This window comes from Rhinoderma darwinii, chromosome 5 (genome assembly GCF_050947455.1).
Source record: "Rhinoderma darwinii isolate aRhiDar2 chromosome 5, aRhiDar2.hap1, whole genome shotgun sequence".
Lineage (NCBI taxonomy): Eukaryota > Metazoa > Chordata > Amphibia > Anura > Rhinodermatidae > Rhinoderma > Rhinoderma darwinii.
The window spans coordinates 50,948,695-50,975,829 of NC_134691.1; the positions used below are offsets into that span (position 1 = coordinate 50,948,695).

At 40.6% G+C, this 27,135-nt stretch overlaps 1 protein-coding gene across 1 annotated transcript in view; it reads right to left on the reverse strand.

Annotated features, from left to right (window-relative positions):
• VPS13B (vacuolar protein sorting 13 homolog B) overlaps window positions 1-27,135 on the reverse strand; it is an 886,671-nt gene that overhangs the window by 253,263 nt on the left and 606,273 nt on the right. The window contains exons 31-33 of the mRNA XM_075825953.1: window positions 26,155-26,358; window positions 13,761-13,884; window positions 11,131-11,274 (exon numbers count right to left, since the gene is read on the reverse strand). Coding sequence (XP_075682068.1) covers window positions 11,131-11,274; window positions 13,761-13,884; window positions 26,155-26,358 — 472 coding nt within the window. The remainder of the gene's footprint in view (window positions 1-11,130; window positions 11,275-13,760; window positions 13,885-26,154; window positions 26,359-27,135) is intronic.

Consider the following 27,135-nt stretch of genomic DNA (forward strand, 5'->3'; position numbering starts at 1 on the left):
TATGAATGAAAGTGTCAGAACTGTGTAATAATGTAATAAAAATAAATAAAATAAATGTGATGAATAGGGGTCAGTGCTGTGAATAGTACATGGGGTGTCAGTACTATGTGTAATACGTGGAGGGATAATGTGCTGGTCGTCAGGCATGGCGTATCTTGCCGAATAACAGCCTATTTGTAACGCCGCTAGTGTTAGCTAAAGCGGGCTGCTCTGCATTCCAAACCAAACGCCAGCACATCATGCCCTCCCAGCATATAAGACCCGGCTGCGTCCTGAAAAAAAGTGTAGTATACGTAGTAAGAAATATCCATGAAACATGGGGTATTAGTTGTTATTTTGGCCAAAATACGCAAAGCTCGCAACCCAACGTCAAGGGTCCCCAGTGCCTTGCGAGTCCCTAACCAGAACTTTTCGTTCCTAATTTAAAAACACAAACAGAAAAAATGGGACATAAATATCAAAACCACAAAAAAGGCCATACTCACTAGGTAGGTGGGTGAAAACCCGTTCCCATCAGGACGCAGACGGGTCAAAGAATGCTGCAGAAGGAGTGTGCATTAAATAGTGATAGCCCCTCCCACTAGTCTTGAGGGGAGTGGCGGACTAAGTGCTCAAAGGTGTGCGATAAATGTGTGTCAGTGTAGTGCTAGGGTGTGAATGGATGGTAAAAAATAAATATGTATGAATGAAAGTGTCAGAACTGTGTAATAACGTAATAAAAATAAATAAATAAAATAAATGTGATGAATAGGGGTCAGTGCTGTGAATAGTACATGGGACGCAGCCGGGTCTTATATGCTGGGAGGGCATGATGTGCTGGCGTTTGGTTTGGAATGCAGAGCAGCCCGCTTTAGCTAACACTAGCGGCGTTACAAATAGGCTGTTATTCGGCAAGATACGCCATGCCTGACGACCAGCACGTTATTCCTCCACGTATTACACATAGTACTGACACCCCATGTACTATTCACAGCACTGACCCCTATTCATCACATTTATTTTATTTATTTATTTTTATTACGTTATTACACAGTTCTGACACTTTCATTCATACATATTTATTTTTTACCATCCATTCACACCCTAGCACTACACTGACACACATTTATCGCACACCTTTGAGCACTTAGTCCGCCACTCCCCTCAAGACTAGTGGGAGGGGCTATCACTATTTAATGCACACTCCTTCTGCAGCATTCTTTGACCCGTCTGCGTCCTGATGGGAACGGGTTTTCACCCACCCACCTACCTAGTGAGTATGGCCTTTTTTGTGGTTTTAATCATTCAATTCATCATAGTCCTCATTGCTACAATATCTTACCAGTGGTCACTTGGATTTCATATAAAAGTTATTTTTCAACTGTTTTTATTAAAGTTTTGTAATTTTTTCCATAACTAACGACAAAACCGGTCAAAAAAAGCAAACTTGACAAAATAAATTTAAGAGCCATGAAGGAAGATTTTTGGGCCACTTTTGTCACGAGCCAATGTAGTGTTCATAATGATATGAACAAAGACAGTGGTCTGCTTTACGTGGCACGAGCGGGACCACTAGAAAGTTGCATTTCTTAGTGTAAAAATGTAATTCCCACTAGTAAAAAATTCCCAGTTATCCAATATGTAATCCAAATATGGTAAGAAAGTAAAAAGCAGACCCTAAACAACAAACGTTAAGGTAACAAGCGTATCAAGGCTGGGACAGGCACAACGAACTTATGCAAATATAGGATCTCAACTAGCCAGCGGCGTTCTAGAGCTTAGTAGAGAACTATCGGTGTGATCTTTTTCTTCCGGCTCCGGAAGGCACACGTGCCCTTTAGTAAATCCCACCCTTACAATGTCTCCAGTAATGTTTCAAATTTCATTAAGTAAAATATTCTGTTTCCACTCACACATCTCTCTACAGGATTTCAGATATTACTCCCATTTCAAAAGCTCTGCAGAATTCTGATCTGCCCCAATATACAACATAATAATCTCTGAAAAACAATAGCAAAAAACACTCAGGGAAGCGGTTGAAAGTGGCACAACAGCTTTCATCATATGTCAGCGCTGTTTAATGTTTTCATTTTTCTACTACAATACAGCCAAAGTATACTTGGCTTTAGGTTCCAAGCTGGCTCTGCCGCTCGTATTGCCAGATGTAGCTAAACATGCCAGCAAAAAACACACACAACTATTTTACTATTTCTTTTTTTCTCGTTGTAACGTGCATCAATTTAAAAAATGACCTCAGTAGAGATTTACATGACACATCCTTCCATTTCATATTCCACTATGCATCAAACGTAAAACATATCGGACGTAATTAAAAAAGAATGTTCTATGTTTGTAGTTATGTTGATCATGTGAAAATAATGTACACATGTATACAAACAGTAGTCATACGTTATTGGTTCAGGATAGGGCTGTAAATCTAGGCACCCTTAAGGTCAGGGCTACATGGCGACATCTGGTGGTGAGCAAATAGTGGTAAAATCACGATCTTATCACTGGCCCAAAAAATTCTTAGGAGTTGGACTTTTTGCAATTGCCACAAAGTCGCCCACAACCTTGTTTCCCATAGGAAAGATAGGATAGTTGTGCTGTGGTAATGTTGCAATTTATTCACAATCCAATATGGCTATATAGTTCTAGCCGTAGGCTACATTCGCACATAGCGAAAATGGTGCCATACCAAGATTTACCACAATTTTGGCCAAATCGTGGTCATAACTTCCTAGAAAAGTTCCTAGAACGGCTTCTTTGGAAGACAATGATCATGGTTTTTACATGAAGCTTTCAATGCTGTGATTTTGAATATTGAAGTCAATTACCACAGTGGGCAAACCGCACGAAAAAAACAAAACCCAAACAAACATATCCTTATATCTGCACTCTACTCAGAAAGATACATTTTATGGCTACACATGATAAGTCAGGGAAGTTGTTTGGGTTTGAAATCTCTGCAGCTCCCACTGTCATGAGGAAGTAGTTTGCTGTTGACAGATCTCACCTTCATGTTATGTATCCCTGCCTAGAATGCGGAGTGTATAAAAGTCAACAAATTGCAAAATTGTATTTTGCCTATTTGACAAATTTGTATCCATGGTTTGGCATTTTGAATCATATTACTGTGCCAGGCTTGGCGAGGAGAAAGGGTATATAGGGTCGAGTAAAATGTAAATTTATGTGATTGTCAAGTTTTTCTTACGGGCTACAAATGAAATAAATAAAACAAAAAAGCAATCTGGCGATCCAGCGCTGTTGCTGCGGCGGCAGTCCCGATGCTTGTTTACATGCAGTACATTATACGGTACATTAAAGGGGTTATCCGGGAAGTTAATTTTATTTCTTAGTGGCTGCAAATGAAATAAATTAAATTAAAAAAAAATAGTTATCCATCCTTGCCCCCGGTGATCCAGCGCTGTTGTCCCAGGGCTTCATTACATGCACATAGCATGTAACCGCTACAGCCAATCAGAGGGCTCAGCGGGGCTCTCTAGTGACGAATTGTTTTTCTGACAATGCCAGAAATACAACATATGGCCGCTGAGCCCTCTGATTGGCTGCAGCGGTAACATTGCTACGTCCATGTAATGAAGCCCCGGGACAACAGTGCTGGATAGCTGGGGGCAAGGATGGGTAACTATTTTTTTATTATTATTATTTATTTCATTTGCAGTCAATAAGAAAAAAATTCCACCTCCCGATAACTAAAAACAAGTTTGTGGGATGGAATGGGAGAAAAACTGTTTTTTTTTTTGTTCCTTTTTACAGCGTACACCTTGCAATAAAAGCGACACGTTAACTAAATTTTTCAACTCAATATGATTGTGGCAAAACAAAATAATATAGTTTTAGTTTCTTTACTACTTTTACAAAGAAAAAACGATTTGTTATAAAATAAAATAAAATTTGTCGCTATATTCTGAGAGCGATAACTTTATTGTTCCATCCTTAGAATGGTTTGGGGGCTTGCTATTTGCTGGGTAAGCTGTAGTTTTTATTGGAACCATTTTGGGGTACATACGGCTTTTTGATCACTTTTTATACCAATTATGCTCAGTTTTTTTATTGCTTGCATAATTTTTGGTGAAAAATCAGAATCTATTTATTTTTACAAAACAAGATTTTTTTACTTTTTCGTTCAGTCTCCCTATGGGATTTTACCATGTGATCATTAGATTGTCCATGCAATAAACTGCGATACTTATTTATTACAGTGTATTGCCTTTATCTGTGCTTGACTATTAAGCCCTGCCTCTGACCATGACAACTGATCAGCACCCCATGATGTTAGCATGGTGAAGGGTGTGATTGGGGGATAGAGGGAGGCCCCTCCCTCCGTCTAACTGCTGAGATGCCACGGTCACTAGTGACCATGGCATTTGAGGGGATAAACGGCAAGGATAAGAGTTAGGCCCTATTCACACGACAGGATCCAAGTGTCAACCGGTAAAAACATTTTTCTCGTCCGTTTTGCATCCGTTCCGTTTCCATTCCAGGCGGTGTTTCTGTTTTTAACGGCCGATTTTGACCCGTTTCGCATCCGTTTTTTTCCCTGTCCGTTTTAAAAACTTTTGAATTTCATTTGTAAATTATCTGCTACACACTTCTCTCTGTAGATACTGTCACAGCCCCCCTTGTAGGTAGTGCCACACAGACCCCCTGTAGGTAATGCCACACAGACCCCCTGTAGGTAGTGCTACACAGTACGCTTGTACACAGCAACCCCCATAGATGGCACACCCGCCCCTACCTTCCTGTAGGGGACAGCTCCAGGAGAATTCCCTGACGTCACTGTCCATATATGGACAGTGACGTCAGGGACTTCTCCTGGATCGGAATCACCGGCCACAGCGCTGGGGATTCCGCTTCAGGAGTAGGGGACCGCTCCAGGAGAAGTCCCTGACCATATATGGACAGTGATGTTAGGGACTTCTCCTTGAGCGGAATCACCGGCCACAGCTTCGGCCGAAGCTGTGGCGGGGTTTTAGGGATTCAGCTTCTGCAGGGAGCAACAAAATACCCTCTTCCTCCTCACATGCACTTTGCACTGTGAGGAAGAGAAGAGAGCGAGCGGCAGAATGCATGTTCGTCACTCGGCTCACATCCGAGTGACAGCCGTGCTTTACACAGCCCCATAGACTTCTATGGGAGCCGTGCAGCTGGGAGACATCCCAAAATAGAGCATGCCCCATTTTTTGACGGCCCGGTTTACCAGGCCGTCCAAAAATCGGCTGTGTGAATAGCCCCATTTGGGGTCTATTGTTCCTACTGCGGCCGTGTGATGGCCGTTCAAAGAACAGCCATCGCATGGCCGAGAATCCCTGTCATGTGAACACGGCCTTATCTCTAATCCCAGCTGTTGCACGCATGTGTCAGCTCTTTGAAATAGCTAGGAATTGCCACGTATATGGCACAGGCTCAGCTTCTGAGCTTGAGTCATCTTAGGATAGCGCACATCCAACGTAACTGTATGCCGGATATCGCCATGGGGTTAAAGATGACCCGTTACCTCACTTGACATGTCGGTTTTAAGAAGTAATTGTATTCTGCATTTAATAGCAATTCTTGAGCATCTTTTTTTTTTAGAACTCTACGTTCTGACAATGTCCAATCAGTGCTGACAGTGTCGGACACAGCAGTTTGACAAGGAGTCTGGTAACACCCAGTTGTTAATTTATTCAAAAATTTCTAGGAGGAATAACCGAGGAACGGCACAATGTAGAACTTTAAAAAAAAGTTTCTACAGAATTGTAATTTCATAGGTAATAGAAGTATTTATTAAACTAGACATGTCAGTCGAGGTGACAGGTCCTCTTTAACCCTTTCCTGTCACTCCACCTGTGATGTACATCGGGAAAGGGTTTTTAAAAATGGCAGCATAGCGGCAATGCTCATGATCAGAGACATCGAAAACATTTAACCCCTCCGATGCCGGTGTCAGATAGGGGTTTTTACTGCCCCTTTTACTTCGGGGCCGGTCACTGGCTCCCATGCGGTGAGATTGCAGGAGCCGGTGTGCTCCTATAGCAGTAGGGAGCCTTTTGAACGCTCCCAGGCCTTCTATAAGAAGATTGCTATCGAGACCTGCCTTTGATATTGAAGTCTATGGCATAAGCGATCTAATGATCGCAGGTTCAAGACCCCCGGGGGGGGGGGGGGGTAAAAAAAAGTAATAAAACAATTATAAAAAAAGTTTTAAGAATATAAAAAATGAAAAAATATAACGATTAAGATCACCCCCGTTTCCCTAGATCACAAATAAAAATAAACATGAACACATAAGGTATCCCCACTTCTAAAAATGCCTGAACTATAAAAACATTTATCCAATAGGGTGAACGCTGAAGTAGGAAAAAAGATCAAAATGGCTGAATCACAGTTTTTTTGCCACTTCAATCCCCCCAAAAATGGAATAAAAAGTAATTCAAATGCCAGACATTCACCAAAACGGTATTAATAAAAATTACATATTTCCCCGTACAAAAAGACTCCTTACATCACTCTGTACACAGAAATATAAAACGTTATGGGGTGTCACAATATGGTGATGCAAAAAATGTTTTGTTTCTTTCGAAGTTTTACATTTTTTTAAAGGTACTAAGACATAACAAAAACTATATAAATATAGTATCACTGTGATCGTACTGACCCACAGAATAAAGGCAACATGTCATTTTCACCATACAGCGAACACCGTCAAAACGAAACCCATAAGAAAACGGCACAACTGCTGTTATTTTCCAATCCTACCGCAATCTGAATTTTTTTCCAGCTTTCCAGTACATCACACATAATATCAAATAGTGGCATTAGAATGTACAATTTGTCCTGTAAAACTTTAGCCCTCATATGGCTGCGTCAAAGAAAAACTTAAAAAAATTATGACTTTTTGAAGTTGGGGAGGAAAAAACAAAAGCATAAAAACTAAAATTTGTCTGGTCCTGAAAGGGTTGAAGATCATTTGCAGTAGTGAAATATTTTTCTTCTAATACCAACCTCGCCTACAGCTAGTGTAACACGGTTTGTATACAGGGGTACAGCATTTGTACATCGTCAACATGTAGCAACATACAATAACTGCAGATAAACACAGTACATTCACCTTTGAAGGAACTCCGCTTCAGATACATGTGCACACATTTTTGGTGGACTCTCAAAAATACAAGAGACCAGCAAACCATGGACCACAGATACAGGACACCATGGCTGAGCCATGACAGCTTACCAATGGTAATTCCTGGATCACCAGGATCTGTACCCAATTTTGATAAGCACAATTGAGTTCTCAAAATTGTATGGGCATTGTAGCAGAAGAATAATTAAAGCAAAGACAAAGCGATGGAATGACCTCATTTAAAACAGCAACTCCCTTACAAAATATGTCAAGTAATGAGCTATTTTTGTCCCTTTAGTACCAGCTTGTAATTATAAATCCTGAAACCAAAAAGTCCTGTAAACATTCTTGAACAGAGCATGGCAAGGCAACATCCCGCTCTAGCCGTGAGTACATTTATGATGGAATTTTTCTGGCATTTCTCATCTTTAGGTTACAGAAAATAACACTGAATGAGTACCCATCTGTAGGACATCAGGGGTAAAGGGTGGGGTTCAAAACACCACTCAGTATTAGTCACAGTGCTCCATAAATACCAACTTCTAATATTTTACATGTCTTGCTTTATGCACTTGCCAGATTCCAAATGAGCCCAGTAAAGAGTAATGTGATCGTTCCAGTGTGCATGGCATCGTACAAGCCCTCAGTGCTGCCGGATCCAAGAAATAAGCGAATATATTATCACACGCCCTCGCTTCAACTCATTGTGAGATATGACCTTTGGTGCACTGAAAATGTGGGGAGAATTAGGAGGATATAAAGCATCCAGGAGGGGTCCCTGATGGCATTCGTGCCTCGTGTTTACCAGCCCTCCATATACTGTATTTGGTAAAGATCTCTGCTAGCATAATAAACAGTGTGTTTAAAAGCAAGCGCTTGTTTCCATGTTGCTCGAACCTTATATGGTCTTCACATTTGTTTGCAATAATACAACTACTCATACATCTAGCAAGAGCTTTCCCACTAGTTTAACTACCGAAATTATTCACATTGGATTGTGGTTCCTGCTGCAGCATATGTATCTATTTAAAGAGTATGTCCAGCTTAGGGTCCTCTTACACGGGCCGACGTGGGCTGTGTAAACAAGCGACGATCAACGAGACAGATCATTGATCGGCAAGGAGCTCTGTATGGGGACGAGCGCTCGTTACTCCGATCACTCGTCCTCATACATTTCTATCATGTCGGCAGCACAGCTCCCTGTTTACACAAGGCGATGTGCTGCCAACAAAGATAATATTTTGTGCTGCATAAACGATACAATCAGACGTTAAAGGAGCGTTTGCTTGTTCATCGGTTGATAATTGTCCTTTTTGCAATGATCGGGAGCGAGCATTATGTGAACGCTCATTTGCCCGATAATTGGCCCATATAAAAGCGTCTTGAGGCCCCTTTCTAAACAGATTCAGCAGTCATCTGATTATAACAAAAGGGTCGGATAACAATGAAAGGTAACACCTCTATCATAAAGCTGGAGGCAGATTACACAGGATCACATCATTGATAATTGGTGATTAGAATGGCACAGCGCCTCTTCTCGCTCCCAGAACAGTGACTTCCACCGAAGACACAGAGCACGCCCACAACGCTCTCACATAGAATGAGACAACAGAGTGTTGTCTGTTAGGGTCATAATACACGACCCAACGAGGGCCGTGTAAACGAGCGCATATCAAAGAGACAGCTCGTTGATTGGCGCTCGTTTGCTTCTTTCACAAGGAGCTAGTATGCGGACGAGCGCTCATTACTCCAATGATTCGTCCTTATACATTTCTATCATGTTGGCAGCGCGTCTCCCTGTTTACACAGGTAGATGTGCTGCCGACAGCTATAATATTTTATGCTGCCTAAACGATACAACAAACGAGTGTTTGCTCGTTCGTCGGCTGATCGTTGCCCTGTTTACACAGGGCAATTATCGGGAACGAGTGTTTTGTGAACGCTCGTTTGCCCTATGTAAAAGCGCCTTTAGTTGTTGAGGTGCTTGGTGTAAAACCATCTTCTGGAGCTGCTGTTGCAGAAACTCACGTAAAATGCCCCCATAAGGCCAGGATCAAACACACCGTTTTGATGCAGTTGTTGGCTCAGTTTTTCAGCCAAACACAGTAGTGGACACAAAATAATCAGTTTTTTCTTTATATCTTTCCTTCCCTTTGGATTCACTGCTTGCTTTGGCTCAAAAAAATTAACCAAAAACTGCATCAAAACGGTGTGTGTGATTTTGGCATAAAAATAAATAATATACAGTAAATTAATAAAAAATATACATCTTAAACTTAGGAGAAGTAACAATTGCTGAAGACAGTAACAATAGCTCGCTCAGGAAAAAAACTCAAATTCTGGATCTACGATATCCCCCCTGACTCTTCCTTCTAGTGAAAGCAACTCTTAATATATAAGATAATCAGCAATTTTAAAAAACATATATTAAGGACAGTGAAATTGGATGGCGCAAGGTCTATTCAAGACTGTAGCTTCGAAGATTTTTTTTTTTTTTTTTTTTACTAAAACATTGTATTATAGTGTTTAATGCAACTTTTTAATTGGTTATTAAAACTCAGCTGTGATCAATAACAGCTGGATCCAACCCGCTGTCGCCGAATCCGTTAGTCCCGCTGACCTGACGGATTTGGGTTTCAGCGCAAAATACAGCGTCTATGTATCCAGGATACATAAAAGCTGTATCTTAAAAAGTAAATTTTTTTTTTTTTTTAATAACAACCAATTACAAGGCTGCATTAAACACTAAATAAAACAATATATTCTAAAGAAAAAAAAAAAGAAAAAGTCTTCAAAGGTTTACATAGCCTTTAATGTCTCGTGTTACTTTTTACTATTTTTTTTAACTGGATCTGAAATATCTTTCAAAACGGATTATGACCAATACGGACATTTCCGAAATTAAAACCTCAATACCTCAGATGCAAACACCCCCTGCATATAAATGTTTCATTTGCCGGGAGCGACGACTCTCTTGAAGTGACTGACCCTACTATATAAGGAGGAAAAATAACAGTTTATACTTCACATATGATTTTCTTTAGTTGGTCTTATGAAACTGGGAAAAACAAAGGAAGCTCGAGAAACTCCTTAACAATGGGGCTTTTATAGGACAAGAACATTTAATTTAGGAGATTCACATACGAACAGGGGACATAGTAACACACAAAGCATAGAACAGAGTCTGTCTGAAAAACCAGACGCAAACAAAGTCATGCATGTTCTTTCAGGACACGGAGAGGGCAGATACAATAATATTTCGGAGCAGATCTATGAAACGGCATAAATATTTCAGTAGTAAAACCCAGATACATGTATTAAGTGGAATGTGACATATTCACAATTCAGAAGTTCTAGTTATACCCAAGGTTGGTTGATAATTGCGTCATTGCCATTTTTCCATGTTAGGGCAGTTGTCATTTTTGCAAATGACTTTTTTTCTGGGTAATTGCGATATTGAGGGCAAAGTATGGTGGCCGGTCATATATAAGTATAGCAACATATACTCATGTAGTGAATGCGAGGACATAGTCATTCTGTTGGCCTGTTTAGAACAAGCATATTTTATGTATATGAACGGACTAAAGTAGATAAGGAAACTACTGCTGGTGGTCAGCGGTGCGTAGAAAATGATCACACATAGTAGTCCTGGTTTATACGGAGGCCGGCGGATACAACATTGTACCTCATGGTGTACCTGATATATATTGTAATGTGATTTGTAACCGGCTTTCAATAACCTTTTTTAATTGTTTCATTATGACATTGATTCTCTTTAATAATTGAGCCTGGATAAGATTTCTATGTCCTGTGCGGTGCCAATTGAATACAAGTTGTGTGCCATGTTTGAAATGCTTCACAAAATCTGTATTCACATACGGTGCAACAGACACAAAACACTGCCGGGGAAAACCACAATCTTTCATTTATCATCACTGACAAAACGGTCTACGAATCATCTGTTGAGAATACCTTTGCATTTTAGACCGACTGGTAAACCAAGGGTTAAGTGCGCCCCGTCTTACCTCCGCGTCCATATTTGTTTGTTCAAATCCAACCATGTTCGCTTGTAGCAGCTGTTGCAGGAGTTGTACTTGAGCCACGCTTAGGAAGAAGTCCAAGCTTGTGGTCATATTCACTTCCAAGGAATGGCCACACACTAAAATATCCTGAGGTGAAAAGGTAGATCTCGCGTTATTAGTGTTTACTTGAGCACTGGGGACCAAAGAAACCTCAGAAATATCCGTGTCTAACAAATCTTAAATTAAATGCACCTGAAATACCTACACGCGGGTGCCAGATTCTTCTAACACAGATGATTTTCATTTGTAATCGATACGAATGTTCTACCGCTGACCATGTCAGACATGTCAAGAATGCACCAGTCACGCGTGCGTAGGAGAACCTCTACAAACACTGTGCGAGACGGCAAGGTTAACATAACATGTATACTGATGAATGGCCAGCGACAGCGAGGCAAAGACGGCTTCATGTAAGGGTACGTTCACACGCCCTATTTACGGACGTAATTTAGTGCATGTCACTTCTTGAGATGTAAATGGAGCCGTTTTTTATTGACTCCATTGAAAAACAGCTCCAATTACGTACATAATTGACGCCGCGAAAAACGCGAGTACGAGCAATTACGTCTGAAATTCAGGTGCTGTTTTCGCCTGAAAACAGCTCCGCAATTTCAGGCGTATTGGACGCTGCCGTGTGAACATACCCTAACAAGTCAGTGACTGTAGCCCATTTGGACTTGGGAGGCGTGTGACCACGTAGTACATCCGGTAGCCACAAAATATTAAAGTGTAAAATAAAAACCTTTGGTGTCGCGCACTGCTATTATGTACGAAAAAATTGGGGAAAGAAATAAATTCTGTATTTTATTACAGTACATGGTGCATTGCTACCTAGTAGAGTAATCGCATCTGTTTGTCAGTACAGATGAAGCAGAGCTGACACAGTCTGCCACTTCAGTCAACAGCTCCTGACATCGGAGGACAGTGGGGAGGTCCAAATATTAGATATGTGTATATTATGTCAACTTTGTGCAGCTTTAGGGTATTCACACCTTCACAACCATTTTTTTAAATTTTTATTTCTCCAACGCATGAAATATAAAGTATCTTTGCAAATAGTTTTTATAAAAAAAATACTATAATTTTGTGTCTGCTAAGTAGATCTATGCGTCTCCATGTCAACAAACAACAAACCCTGCGTAGACTGATCCTGCAGTCATACTCCCTTTCATCCGTACCCTACTTTGTGTATGCTAGGGAGAAGTAGGGTACAGATAAAAGGGAGAACGACTGCAGGATCAGTCTACACAGGGTTTGTGGTCGGTTACCACGTAGACACATAAATCTGCATAACAGCTACAAACACAATACGGCAGGATTTTTTTTTTTTTTATGAACATTATTTGCAAAGTTACTTTATTTTACATTTTGGATGCATTAGAGGAACAAAACAAAATAGTTGCAAAGCTGGACTTAAAGGGGTTGTCCAGTCATAAGAAATTGATGGCTTATCCTCAGGATAGACCATCAATATCTGATCGGTGGGGATCCGACTCCTGGCACTTCTGCCGATCAGCTGTTTTGAAGGGGCCACAGTGCTTATACGAGCGCTGCTTCCCCTTCATTCCTTATCTGCTCATACCGTTAATCGCTGACATACGTGTAGCGACTGTTCACAGTATCACAGCCTTCTCCAATTCAAGTGAATGCTGTAATACTGTGTAATGCTGCTACAAGTGTGTTACCGATTCTCTGTATGAGCAGTGACAGTAAGGCCCCATGCACATGACCATATATTTCATCCGTAATTACTGACCCATTCATTTCTATTGGCCACGCACACCATTCAGTATTTTTACGGATGGGTGTCTGTGCTGACAAAATTATAGAACCTGTCCTATTGTTGTCCGTAATTACGGCACATACCCTCCCATAGAAGCCTATGGGCGCTCCCGTAAATACCGAAGGGTACGGATGTGCATCCATAAACCATCCGTATTTATGAAAGCGTTGCTATGCAACATGTTAGTGACATCATTTGCAGCCTCCCCTTTTTTTTTTTACGGATCCGTATATACAGACAGTATATACGGATAGATAAAAATACGGTCTTGTGCTTGGGGCCTTCTGAAGGGGAAGCAGCGCTCCTATGAGTGCCTCAGCTCCTTCAAAATAGATGATCGGCGGGGGTGCCGCGAGTCAGACCAGCACTACCGATCAGATGTTGATGGCCTACCATGAGGATAAGCCATCAATTTCTTATGACTGGACGACCGCTTTAAGCAAATACAACTAGTGTTACTGGTACTATAAGTAATAGATAAGAGGGATGCCCAAAGTTTGCCAGGTAGCATAGATTATCAAGATAAAATTAACTTTGTGATAAAATAAAACAAAAAAAACAAACACTCTCCCTATGTATAGTGCAGGTATAGCTCAAAGATTAGTTTTCCTCCTTTTGAATGTTTTCATTTTCCTTTGAAGTTACAGTAATTCTGGAAAACGTATTATGGTCAAAATATGGTGTTAAGCGAATTTTCAATAGGAGAAGCTCAGAAAATCTTAACAGCAGGGGTTAAAAAATTCTCAATATATCAAATCCTGCTGCTTTTTCAATAGTTTTGTGCTCTCACCTCAGAATGCAGACTGTCATGGGACACTTTACTGAAGATTATTGCTGGCGCAGCAGTAACTCGCACCGTGAAATCTGTTAGGATTGGGCTCAGTATCGCTCGTCGCTCCTGATGTCTCCGGATACTGTAGAGGGAGAAGGTGCATTAATATACGGTATTAATTAAACTATAACCACTGGTATCCATTAAACATACGGCACATTTCTGCTTGTGGGTTTCATTACGTTTTGTTTTTCAATTGGAAAAAAATTATTATTGTTACCTTAAACTCTAAAAACGTATTTTTTGAGAAAATATGTTCTATAGTAAAAAAAAAAAACATAGAAATAATGGAAAGAAATAAATGACAGAAGCGCAGTTTCTGATCTGGACTCAGTACAAAGCGATTTGATTTCATATGTATCTGAACATGTTTCCCAAAGTTTATAAGTGAGTGAAGGGGTTTAAACAGTGTGCAATGCCAAGTCTCCTAAGACATAACGCTTGTTATATGGGATGGAAATTCAACTGGAAATGGAGACAAAATTTTTTTTCATGAGAAATACATTCCAAGCCAAAAGGAGATAAAAGAGACAATGTTATTAATATTACGAGGAGAGAATTCCATCCGCACCATAAATTATACGATCGCTTACAAATGAAAACCTTACTGGATGTATAATCTGGTAGGAGGATTATACATGAACATTACAAGGAGAGCAGGTGCAACCAGAAGTACCCCCACCTCCTCCGAGCCGCACAAACAACGAAATGGGAATTTCTTATAAAACCTTATTAAAATATTTATTCCAAGGCAACTACAGAGTAAAACAGCAGATGCAACCTTTTAGGCCTCATGCACACGAATGTGTTTTTGCGTTGGTAATTAATCCGCAAAAATGCAGACCCAATTCATTTCTAAGGGTCCACACACACGACCGTGGTTTCCACGGACCTTGCATTGGCCGGGAACCCGGACCCGTAAAAATATTAGACAAGTCATTCTACGGGATGCATTTGCAGTCCGGGCTCATTGAAATCTATGTGTGCATGGTCCCTGAATTGCAGACGGCCCGCGGATGACACTCCGCGGGCATCCGTGCCGTAATCACGGGCTGTGCACACGGCAACGGTCCTGTGCAGGAGGCCTTACTCTGGTGAATATTTAGGAGCATGTAGCCTGTGAATAATAAGTAGTAGCTAAGATCTTCTTTTAACCTGTTTTTCAAAAAAGTGTAATTCCATTGAGCTGGCATCCAATAATCCAGAAATTCTGATAATCAGGCACTTGTTTCCATCATGCAAAGACTGAGCAGAGAGAATCAGTTAGGAACTAGTCGCATGTGTTTATTTGGGCCTTTCTTCTTGAAGGTTCTTTACTAGGACATTTTTGAAACGGAAGGAAGGGACATCTGATTCAAATCTCTGTAAATTTTTATAGCAGTTAGAGCTTTGTTCGTTTGACACAGAGCTCTAATTCCCCTGAATAACCATGAAGTTAAATGATAAAAGCTTGGTTACCTCTAGCCGCCACTAGAGGGAGCTAGAGGGAGCCTAGGAGCCTAGGAGCATAGTGCATACGTCCCTCTAGTGGCAGCAGCAGGTAGGTAGATCTTTATCATTTACCTCTACAGAGTATTTGGAGAGCTGAACACTATAAAGATATGCTAAGAATTTCATCATTAACCCCTTAACGCTCAGCGGCGTAATAATCAGTCGCGCTAACTGTATCGTTAGCGCTCAGCGACGGACTATTACGTCGCGGGAGTAATGGCCATTTTGGCCGTCCTCCCGACACATACAGGAACTGTGACAGCTGCTGTCTCGTTCAGCAGCTGTCACAGTTCCTACAGCGGGGACCTATCGCTGTGTCCCCGCTGATTAATCCCTTAAAAGCCGTGTTCAATAGTGATCACGGCTTCTTAGGGGTTAAGCTGCCATCGCCGGCCTGCTACACGATAGCGGCCGGCGATGGTGACTATGGCAACCGGACACCAAACTATGGCGTCCGGCTATGCCATCGACGGAAGCCTAGTGGGTCGTGACAAAGTCAGGACCCACTATGCTTGCTGTCAGTGAGTAGCTGACAGTTCTAATACACTGCACTACGCATGTAGTGCAGTGTATTAGAATAGCGATCAGGGCCTCCTGCCCTCAAGTCCCCTAGTGGGACAAAGTAATAAAGTAAAAAAAAAGATGTGTAAAAATAAGAAAATAAAAGTTTTAAAAGTAATAAAAGTCAAAATCCCCCTTTTTCCCTTATCAGTCATTTATTAATAAAAATATATAAACAAACAAATAAACTATACATAATTGGTATCGCCGCGTCCGTAACGGCCTGAACTACAAAATTATTTCGTTATTTATCCCGCACGGTGAACGCCGTACAAAAAAATAATAATAAACCGTAACAGAATCACAATCCTCGCACGGCTTTATTGATGGAAAAATAAAAAAGTTCTGGCTCTTGGGATAAGGTAACACAAAAAGTCAATGATTTTTTACAAAACGTATTTAAACGCCATAAGACATAAAAAAAACTATAAAAATCTGGTATCGCCGTAATCGCATCGCCCCGCAGAATAAAGTGAGTATGTCATTTATAGCGCACGGTGAACGCTGTAAAAAAAATAGAGTAAAAAAACAATAGTAGAATTGCTGTTTTTTAGTCACCACGCCACTTAAAAATAGAATAAAAACTGATCAAAACGTTGCATGCACCCAATAAAAACTGCAATGGATTCCTCAAGCGGTCTAGTTTCCAAAATGGTGTCACTTTTGGGGGTTTTCCACTGTTTTGGCACCACAAGACCTCTTCAAACCGGACATGGTGCCTAATAAAAAGGAGGCTTCAAAATCCACTAGGTCCTCCTTTGCTTCGGAGGCCGGTGCTTCAGTCCATTACCGCACTAGGGCCACATGTGGGATATTTCTCAAAACTGCAGAATCTGGGCAATACGTATTAAGTTGCGTTTCTCTGATAAAACCTTTTGTGTTATAAAAAAAATGGTATAAAAAGGATTTTCTGACAAAAAAAATATGTAAATTTCACCTCTGCTTTGCTCTAAATTCCCGTGAAACACTTAAAGGGTTCATAAACTTTCTAAATGCTGTTGTGAATACTTTGAGGGGTCTAGTTTCTAAAATGGGATGTTTGATAGGGGTTTCTAATATATGGGCCCCTCAAAGCAACTTCAGAACTGAACTGGAAACTAAAAAAATAAATAAATGAGGCAATACTTTGCTTCTTACATTATACTGATAATGAGCCGTGCCCACCCCGAGATGACCCCAGTTTTGACCGTTTGTATAAACGGAGACCCCCATTAGACCGTTTCAGTGCCCGGTTTTCCCAAGCATACACCCGCGAGAAGTGTATTTCTATTGAGGAGTCCTTGGTAGATTTTAAAGGGAGGGTTCAATTCCGTGAGTCCCTGCCGGGTAAGAGGGCAAGGTATGGCGTGAAGATGTATAAGCTGTGTGAGAGTGCATCAGGGTATACCTACAGATTTAGGATATATAAAGGGAAGGACACCAGTATTCAGCCCCCATAATGCCCCCCCCCCTCTTTCTGGGAGTTAATGCAAAAATTGTGTGGGATTTGGTGCACCCACTGCTGGACCAGGGTTACCACCTCTACCTGGATAATTTCTATACCAGCGTCCCACTCTTAAACTGCCTCGCTTCCAGAAGTCCTGCGGCATGGGGCACTGCTAGAAGAAATCTGAGAGGCCTCCCTAAGACTCTGCTTGGGCAAACAAGAAGGGGTGAGAGCAGGGCACAATCTAGCAGCAACATATTGTGTGTCAAGTACAAGACAAGAGAGATGTCACACCAGTACCCATGTACCTGTATGAGGTACCAGTACAGAGACCCCCAAACCAGACTGCATCCTGGACTACAATAGGTACATGGGAGGGGTGGACTTGTCAGATCAAGCCCTGAAGCCCTACAGAGCCATGCGGTGTGGTATAAGAAGCTGGCCGGGCACATCATACAGATTGCATTGTACAATGCGTACGTGCTACGTCGATGTACAGGCCAGAGGGGAACTTTCCTGGAATTTCAAGAGGTGGTTATCAAGAAACTAATCTTTAGGGACCAGGAAGGGGGGGCACCCAGTACTTCTGGAAGCGAGGCCACACGCATCGTACCAGGGCAACACTTTCCAGGAGAAGTTCCCCAAACTGGCAAGAAGGGAAAAAGTCAAAAGAGGTGCAAAGTCTGCCATAAGAGGGGGATAAGGGAGGACACAATATATCAATGTGACACGTGTCCCGAAAAACCAGAGCTCTGTATGAAAGAGTGTTTTAAAATTTATCATACATCCCTTGGTTTATAATTTACCCCAGTTTTACTTACCCTGATGCCCTCCGCACAGCTTATCCCCCCTCGTCTTTCCCTTCTGAGCCCTGCTGTGTGCCCAGGCAGCTGATAACAGCCACATTGAGGGTATTGCCGTACCCGGGAGAACCCACATTAGAGTTTATGGGGTGTATGTCTCCGGTCAAAATGCTCACTACACCTCTAGATGAATGCCTTAAGGGGTGTAGTTTTTAAAACGGGGTCACTTCTTGCGGGTTTCAACTGTACTGGTACCTCAGGGGCTTCTGCATACATGACTTCACACCAGAAAATCCCCAGTAGGCCAAATGGTTGTCCTTTCGTTCTGAGCCCTCCCATGGGCCCAAACGGCAGTTTATCACCACAAATGGGGCATTGCTGCACTCTGGACAAATTGCGCAACAGAATGGGGTATTTTATTTCTTGTGAAAATAAGAAATTTTCAGCCAAAACGACATATTATTGGAAAAAATTAATTTTATTTTAATTCCCAGCCCAATTCAAATAAGTTCTGTGCAAAAACTATGGGGTCAAAATGGTCACAACACCCATAAATGAATTCCTTGAGGGGTGTAGTTTCCAAAATAGGGTCACTTCTGGTGGGTTTCCATTGCTTTGATACCTCTGGGGCTCTGCAAATGCGACATGGCACCCGAAAACCAAACCAGCAAAATCTGCACTCCAAAGAACACACAGCGCTCCTTCCCTCCACAAATGGGGTATTGCTGCACTCAGGAGAAATTTGGCAACAAAATGGGGTATTTTGTTCCCTGTGAAAATAAGAAATTTTGATAAAAAAATAATATCTTATTGGAAAAAATGTCATTTTTTTAATTTCACAGCCCAATTCAAATAGGTGCTGTGAAAAAACTGTGCGGTCAAAATGGTAACAACAACCATAAATGAATTTCTTGAGGGGTGCAGTTTCCAAAATGGGGTCACTATTGGGGGATTCCTACTGTTTTGGCAGCTCAACACCTCTTCAAACCTGGCATGCTGCCTAAAATATATTCTAATAAAAAAGAGGCCGCAAAATGCACTAGGTGCTTCTTTGCTTCTAGGGCTTGAGTTTTATTCCACGAGCGCACTAGAGCCACATGTGGGACATTTCTAAAAAGTGCAGAATCTGGACAATACATATTTAGTAGTGTTTCTCTGGTAAAACCTTCTGTGATACAGAAAAAAAAATGAATAAAATTGAAATTCAGCAAGAAAAATGAAATTTGCAAATTTCACCTCCACTTTGCTTTAATTCCTGTGAAATGCCTGAAGGGTTAAAAAACTTTCTAAATGCTGTTTTGAATACTTTGAGGGGTCTAGTTTTTAAAATGGGGTGCTTTATCAGGGTTTCTAATACATAGGCCCCTCAAAGCCACTTCAGAACTCAAGAGGTACTTTAAAAAAAAGGCTTTTGAAATTTCCTTAAAAATATGAGAAATTGCTGTTTATGTTTTAAGCCTTGTAGCGTCCAAGAAAAATAAAAGAATGTTCAAAAAACGATGCTAATCTAAAGTAGACATATGGGAAATGTGAACTAGTAACTATTTTGGGTGGTATAACCGTCTGTTTTACAAGCAGATGCATTTAAATTCTGAAAAATGCTACTGTTTAAAAATGTTCTCTAAATTTTGCAATTTTTCACCAATAAACACTGAATATATCGACCAAATTTTACCACGAACATGAAGCCCAATGTGTCACGAGAAAACAGTCTCAGAATCGCTTGGATAGGTTTAAGCATTCCGACGTTATTACCACATAAAGTGAAATATGTCAGATTTGAAAAATGGGCTCTGAGCCTCAAGGCCAAAACAAGCCTGCGTCCTTAAGGGGTTAACAGAATGAGACCTAACAACATGATGGACATTCAATAAGTTTTACTTGCGTCATACTACCAAAGTCTTATAATACATATAAAAATGCAATAAATAATTATCTTTTCGCAAAATATAAAACTATAATTATTTGGGACATATGTTCCTTCAATCATTGTATTCTTTGTGTTGTCTAGGATGCTACCACTGGGTGGATCATGTCATATGCTAGATAAATTCACGGCAGAAGATGCTCCAACAATAATTCAACAGATATAAAAATCAATAACAAAAAAGACATGATTATCATATAAAAATATACAAAAATTTCATGACCATCCAAAAAAATACCAAAAGATCTAAACAACATTATGAATGCAGAATAAGTAAAAATGATTGTGGTCTGTTGTCCTAACCACGCATCACTGTGTCATTTCCTCAGGACCTGTTTCCGTGCAAGTTCCTATGAGGTTAAATAGTTCTAACGTGAGCGGCACACATATGCAACCAATGAGAGGGAGCAAAGCTGGCAAAGGGGTACAACGCAGCTTTATCACCCACAAGTTTTTCAGAACGTACATTACTCAAGGCATATTATACATCTGCATCTCTCGGATTTCAGATGGAGCAAAGTATTAAAAATGAGGGACTGGAAACAATTCAATAGCTTATACCCCAAACAGCATAATACCATAGTCACAGCTGTTGCCGAGGCTACTTTGGACAAAGACTGAACAAAAGGGTGTGGAGAGAACCGAACAGGGAGCTGTCGTTCCTTGTTCCTTTATAGGGATCTAAAGTATGACATGGCCAATTACAAGAGTGCATTACTGTTCTGCACTGACGGAGCCCATCTGTTGGATGTATTTTCGGATACTCGCTATGTAATTCAGGCCAGCAGCTATTTCTTTGAAACAACTGGAGTTGGCAGGACAGGAGCACTTCATGCTAGTCACTGCTCTTGCTCATTTCAGAGGAAGAGATCACTGTCTGGTCGCTCTTAGTAGAAGGAGAAGAGATGAGTTATTGCCTGACGAACCCTGAATCTCCCATCAAGCGCACATATGGGAACTAAAGCTGAAGATTTACTGCAGAGTGATAGGGATTGATACATTTATAGACTTTTCACAAACTAACCATCAAGAATCCCATAATTACTGCTGTTCTGCACTGGACTTTACTTTACTAAATACTCTTCCAAAATATTTATGAAAAACGGCTTCCAGGAAAAAATATTTTAGCACGATCTGCAAAATGTTTTTATGTTGTAGGGGACAATTAAAGTAAACGCTTTATTGGTTTATATGGGAAAGAGGACGAAAAGCGAGTAAAATGAGGCCCTTATTTATGGATTTAGGGGTAATGCTTCTTTTATTTTGCTTTACTTGTAGGATGAAAAAGGCAATTTTCCAAACCCCTCTAGATTGTTTGCTAATATTGTGGCCCCTGTAGAGAACACAATGCATGCTCACACCCACTATAAGAGTATCGGTTGCGCATATATGACCGCCCTCTCCTCAGATGCCTAGCAGCTATTATTGTAAAGGGCCATACAAAACCCATCCACTCATAAAACATCTTTGTGTGTTCTAGACTAAGGCAACCATTTAAGGACCTTAAGACAGGTCCACAGATATAGATCCTTAAAGGAGGATTGCCCAGGCAAAAAAAGTAGATAGGCCAAAGAAAACGAGGCCAACGATGCTAAATGGCTAAATATTTTGTTTTTGTTTAAAGTCGGTAGTGTTACATTTTTGTCCTGCAAGATAAAGTAAAGTAAAAGCACAACGTAAAATGCGGCAAAATATTACAATGTCTGTACCAACCATCTACAAATGAAATAAATACATTAGGACAGAATGTACCTCCACATGTAGTGGCATGGCACCCTGTGCAGGAAACAGAAGATAATCATTGTGTAATATACTGCTCATGAAATATTACAACTTTTCCAAATCCTCAGTGATTCCTAAAAAATCAAAACCAAATTATAAGGGAGAGGACGGGGAACATCTCGGACCAACAGACATGGCTTTCATAGTTTAAGGAAAAATATCAGGAAGCCTTAAAGAGGCTCTGTCACCACATTATAAGTGCCCTATCTCCTATATAAGGAGATGGGCGCTGTAATGTAGGTGACAGTAATGCTTTTTATTTAGAAAAACAATCTGTTTTTACCACTTTATGAGCGTTTTTTAGCTTTAGCTAATTAGTTTCTTAATATTTAAGTGGGCGTGTTTTTACTTTAGACCAAGTGGGCGTTGTACAGAGGAGTTTATGACGCTGACCAATCAGCGTCATGCACTTCTCTCCATTCAATTAGACTGCACTAGCGATATAGCTATATCGCTATGTGCAGCCACATAAACACACTAACATTACTGCAGTGTCCTGATAATGAATATACATTACCTCCAGCCAGGACGGGATGTGTATTCAGAATCCTGACACTTCTGAGTCTTTTCTGTGAAATTTCCAGCAAGGCAAACGTAACCTCGTTTACTTCGTAATCTTGTGAGATTACGTTTGCCTTGCTGGAAATGTCACAGAAAAGATCAGACGTGTCAGGATTCTGAATATACATCACGTCCAGGCTGGTAGTGATGTATATTCATTATCAGGACACTACAGTAATGTTATAGTGTGTGTATGTAGCTGCACATAACGATATAGCTATATCGCTAGTGTAGTGTAAATGAATGGAGAGAAGTGTATGACGCTGATTGGTCAGCGTCATACACTCCTCTGTACAACGCCCACTTGGTCTAACGTAAAAACACGCCCACTTGAGCATTAAGAAACTAATTAGCATAAAGCTAAAAATCGCTCATAAAGTGGTAAAAATAGATCGTTTTTCTAAAGAAAAAGCACTGCTGTCACCTACATTATAGCGCCCATCGCCTTATGTAGGAGATCGGGCACTTATAATGTGGTGACAGAGCCTCTTTTTAAGTCACTAAATGCGCTTCATACTACAAGATTATACAGATGGTTTAGCCTGGGTTCACATCTGCATTGTGCAATTCCGTTGTTCTGCTCCGTCAGAGGAGCAGAACAAGGGAATAGCGAAACCAACCGTTCCATGGCACAACGGATACAGCCGGTTGCCGACAGAACCCATTGACTTTAATGGGTTCCGTCGAGGTGTCCGTGATTTTAACGGACACAATAGTTCAGCATGCTGCGCTATGGTCTCTGGTAAACCCTGCCAGATCTGCGATGGAGGCCCCTAAAGGAGCCTCTGACGCATATGTGAAAACAGCCTTACTTATTTCAAGGAGGACAATTTCAGCTTTGACAATATGCTTCATTTCTAAGATGTCAATAAAAATAGGGATTACAATTTTTTTATGATTTTGGTTAGGCTCTATGATGCTTTTTTCTATTGTTTCCAGACTAGGTGGAGCTCAGCTGCTGAATGACTATGTGCCTGCCAACTGAAACCAGTGTAATGTCCTGCTTGGAAACAATGGTTGCCACCAGGGGTGTATTATACTGTAATGGTTGCCCCCAGTGATGTAGCTAGGGAAGACTACCAGGGCAGTTTGTAGAATGGACACCGTATGGCACCTCTCCCCATTAAGAAAATAAATAAAAAATCAGCCGTGATCTATTCGATTAATACAATAGACAACGGCCTGTATATATATCCCCCGCACTCCTGGGGTCCTGACGCTGTGTGCGGCGGCGTGCACACAATATTCTGAAGCAGGGCTGCACTAGGACCCAGAAAAGCAGAACCCAGAGCTGGGCAAGAGCTAGGAGCGAGTGGGGTAAGTATATAGTCCTGTCTGGTGTCTGAATATCTGTTTATTGTTTGATCTGGGGGTCTGAACTTAATATAGTCACCAAACTGAATCTTCGCCTCGAGTGAAGGAAAGCCTTGTGACGTTTGCTAGAAAATAGTCCTAAGTCTAACCGGCTAAGTCTAATCCAAGTAGGGACAGTCTACGTTTTGGAAGCAGTTCTCCTTCAAGGCGACTTGTAGGCATAATGCAGAGTAAGGCCTTGTATTGTATCTGTGCCTATTTCAACGGTTCTACTGAACCGAACTTACAGCACCAAACATCCATCTGAATGAGGTCTAAAAATGGAATCAAGAGGGTACAGTGAAGATATACTCGAGATGTAAACTCTGTCAACAGCTGGTCAGTGTATCCTGGGAAGTCTGCGCTCCAGTCTAAATAAAATTACAAGATTTCATATCATAACTTTACAACGGGGAGGAGGAGGTACAAGGAAGAACAAAAATCTTCATGAATATCTATTTGTTTGGCCCCTTTCTTCTTAAGTCTACATGTTCATGTAAACACAGATAAACACATGATCAAGTAATCCTGCCAAACATACTCCTGTGTTACTTTGTTCTGCGCTGAACGCTGTCTTCCTCTCAGATAACACTTGAAAGCAGAAGCCTGTTAGTATATTTTATCTGTCACTGATCCAGGATTTCTTTCTTCTAAGTGCCATTTAAGCAGAAGTTTTAGGTTTCTCCTATTTATCTGGCAGTTTGTGAAAGATAAGTGCAAAACTCAACTTAAAGCCTTTTGTTTAATTCGGAGTATGTATCATAGCGGCCCACCTGTGGTTTGTTAGTATAAAAGTGTAAGTTATAGATTCTACACGGTTACAGAACACACAACTTCACATGATAATTAAGATAATGAATTCTGGAATGTTGTACATTATTTGATCACGTCCTCTGGCCTATTCTAATAAACATACCACTGCTATGTATACAGAAAGCATGAGTCAAAACTGGAAATGTAAACTTTGGTCTTGTGCTAATGTTCCTTTAGATAATCTGCCTATATTGATTGGAACGCATGTAGAAGTAAAACAAATAATCAGGAGCTTATTACTCATGGGTGTTAATAGGGTGATCTACGCCATTTCAAACAAACCACAGTCCAATTGAATAGATTTACACAACTCTATTTGGAAGGCTCCGATCAGCTGAGATTATGGAATTTGGATCGTTGCTAATATCTATCACAGGCTGAAGGAGGATGTGTTGGTGATATATAATATGCCAAAATTATTTCATTGGTCAGTCTGAGCCGCTGAGTTTCTGGCTGCCTTACTACCAAAGATTTTAAGAAATAGGTTTTTAAGACCACCAAAATAGACACAAAGTTCTGTATGGTCTGAAAAACCTATTTTATTCTTAGGATTGTCCATTTGAGTTCCTTCTAGCAAGTATAATACAAGCAGATCCCCGTATACAGATATTGGTACTTCTTCTAGATCGGCTGATTACTGGACCGATTAGAAAATATCTCTGGGAAAGTTTCAGATGGTCACACATTTTCAGCTGCAGTGGAAATGTTGTATTACATGATGCCATTCAAATGATTGACCGACCATACAATAAATGGTTGCACGGTTCCCCCCAGAGCAGGTGTCGTCCATTCCAGCAGCTCTCCACTCCGGCTTATAAAGGGGGGCTTATAGATTGGCGGATGCCCAACAATTGATGTCAATATGCTCTACCTGCTATATGGAAAGGTACTGGCCTGCTCGGACAACTGCTTAAATGTGTAATTGCTCTAGAAATGGAATGGGTACCTTCAGCTCTAGAAAAAAGGCTCTGGTTATTTTTCAAAATAATTCCATAAATGATCTATAACCAGTCAAATCCACAATTCATTATCAGAAAAAAAACATGCAAAAACAAGAGAGAAGAGCTTTAGTATGAGGAGCCAGACTGTCCCATCAATACAAATAAATGGCCTTCGGTGAAAACTATTGGGAATTATTTCTATACAAGTGAAAGTGTCACATCATCCAATTACTATGTGTGTCTCTTGACATATATATATACCTTGTTGTGGCTCTTGATTTTTGTCCAATCACAGGAAATAAAAATCAAGTTCAGGCTATGACTTATGGTGTAGAATAGGTACTTCCTAACTCAATGATGTCTCTATTTAACTACATTACATAGATGATAAATTAGGGTGAATCCTTTCGTCTGACACATTCTTGGTGCCAAATCATGTTTCACACACTACAAGATCCACACTATCGGTGACCGAGTCACATACATATGAGCCCCATGAGAGCGAATATGGCTGTCAAGCAACTTTCTATGACCTATCCTAGACATTGAAGTCAGGAAAGTCCAGAACACAAACAGCTGAACTTACAAGAGAAAGAAAGCACACAGTTACTGCACATAAAGAATCAGGGGCACAGCCACATTTTATTTTTAGCTGTTAGGCTTTATCTAAATACTCGGGCAGCCGCAATCTTACCTGCTAGCCATGTTCCATTCCAGTGCTGGATTCTGAGAGCCTCTGTCGGCTTCAACAAGCAGTCCTCCATGGTTACTCTCCTTCTCCGGTTTCAGCTGCTCCCACTGAGCAGTACCAATGTTAATCGACTGAAGGTCAATTTGGTATTGCCGGTCTTCCACTTCTGATCCAGGATCTCGAACGATACCCAAATTCAAGGCACGCCTAAAATAGAAAGTTAAGTTACTGAAACTTTGTTCCAGATAAATAAAAGAAACATGAATTAAAATTTATGAATATATCTTTATTATCTCTCTCTCAATATACCACACAACTGGTATATATTCTTTTACAACTGTCTGGTCCCCAGTAGGGAATTCGCTGTAAAGTCCCTATATCAGACATAAACATGAATGGACCCAGTAGAACAGATTATTCTTACCAGTATAATTTTCAAAATGCCCACTAATAGCATAAATTAAGATGTAAAAGGACATTACATTTTAGTCAGTGAATCCCCTCAATTTTGATGGAAATTGCTAACAATCTCATGTATACACAGCCTAGCAGAAAGTTCCCCAATGTTATTGTTGGTGGCAAAACAAGGATTTAAAATTAATTTGATTTTAAGCTGCTAGATTTAATGTTAAGGAGGCTCTGTCACCAGATTATAAGTGCTCTATCTCCTACATAATCTGATCGGCACTGTAATGTAGATAACAGCAGTAGTTTTCATTTTGAAAAACGATCATTTTTGGGCAAGTTATTAGCAATTTTAGATTTATGCTAATTAGTTTCTTAATAGACAACTGGACGTGTTTTTACTTTTTACCAACTGGGCGTTGTAAAGAGAAGTGTATGACGCTGACCAATCAGTGACCAATCAGCGTCATACACTTCTCATTGTTCCAGCCCAGCATGATTGTGCAGTGAAAGAAGCTGGGCTGGAACAATCAGAAGTGTATGACGCTGATTGGTCACTGATTGGTCAGCGTCATACAC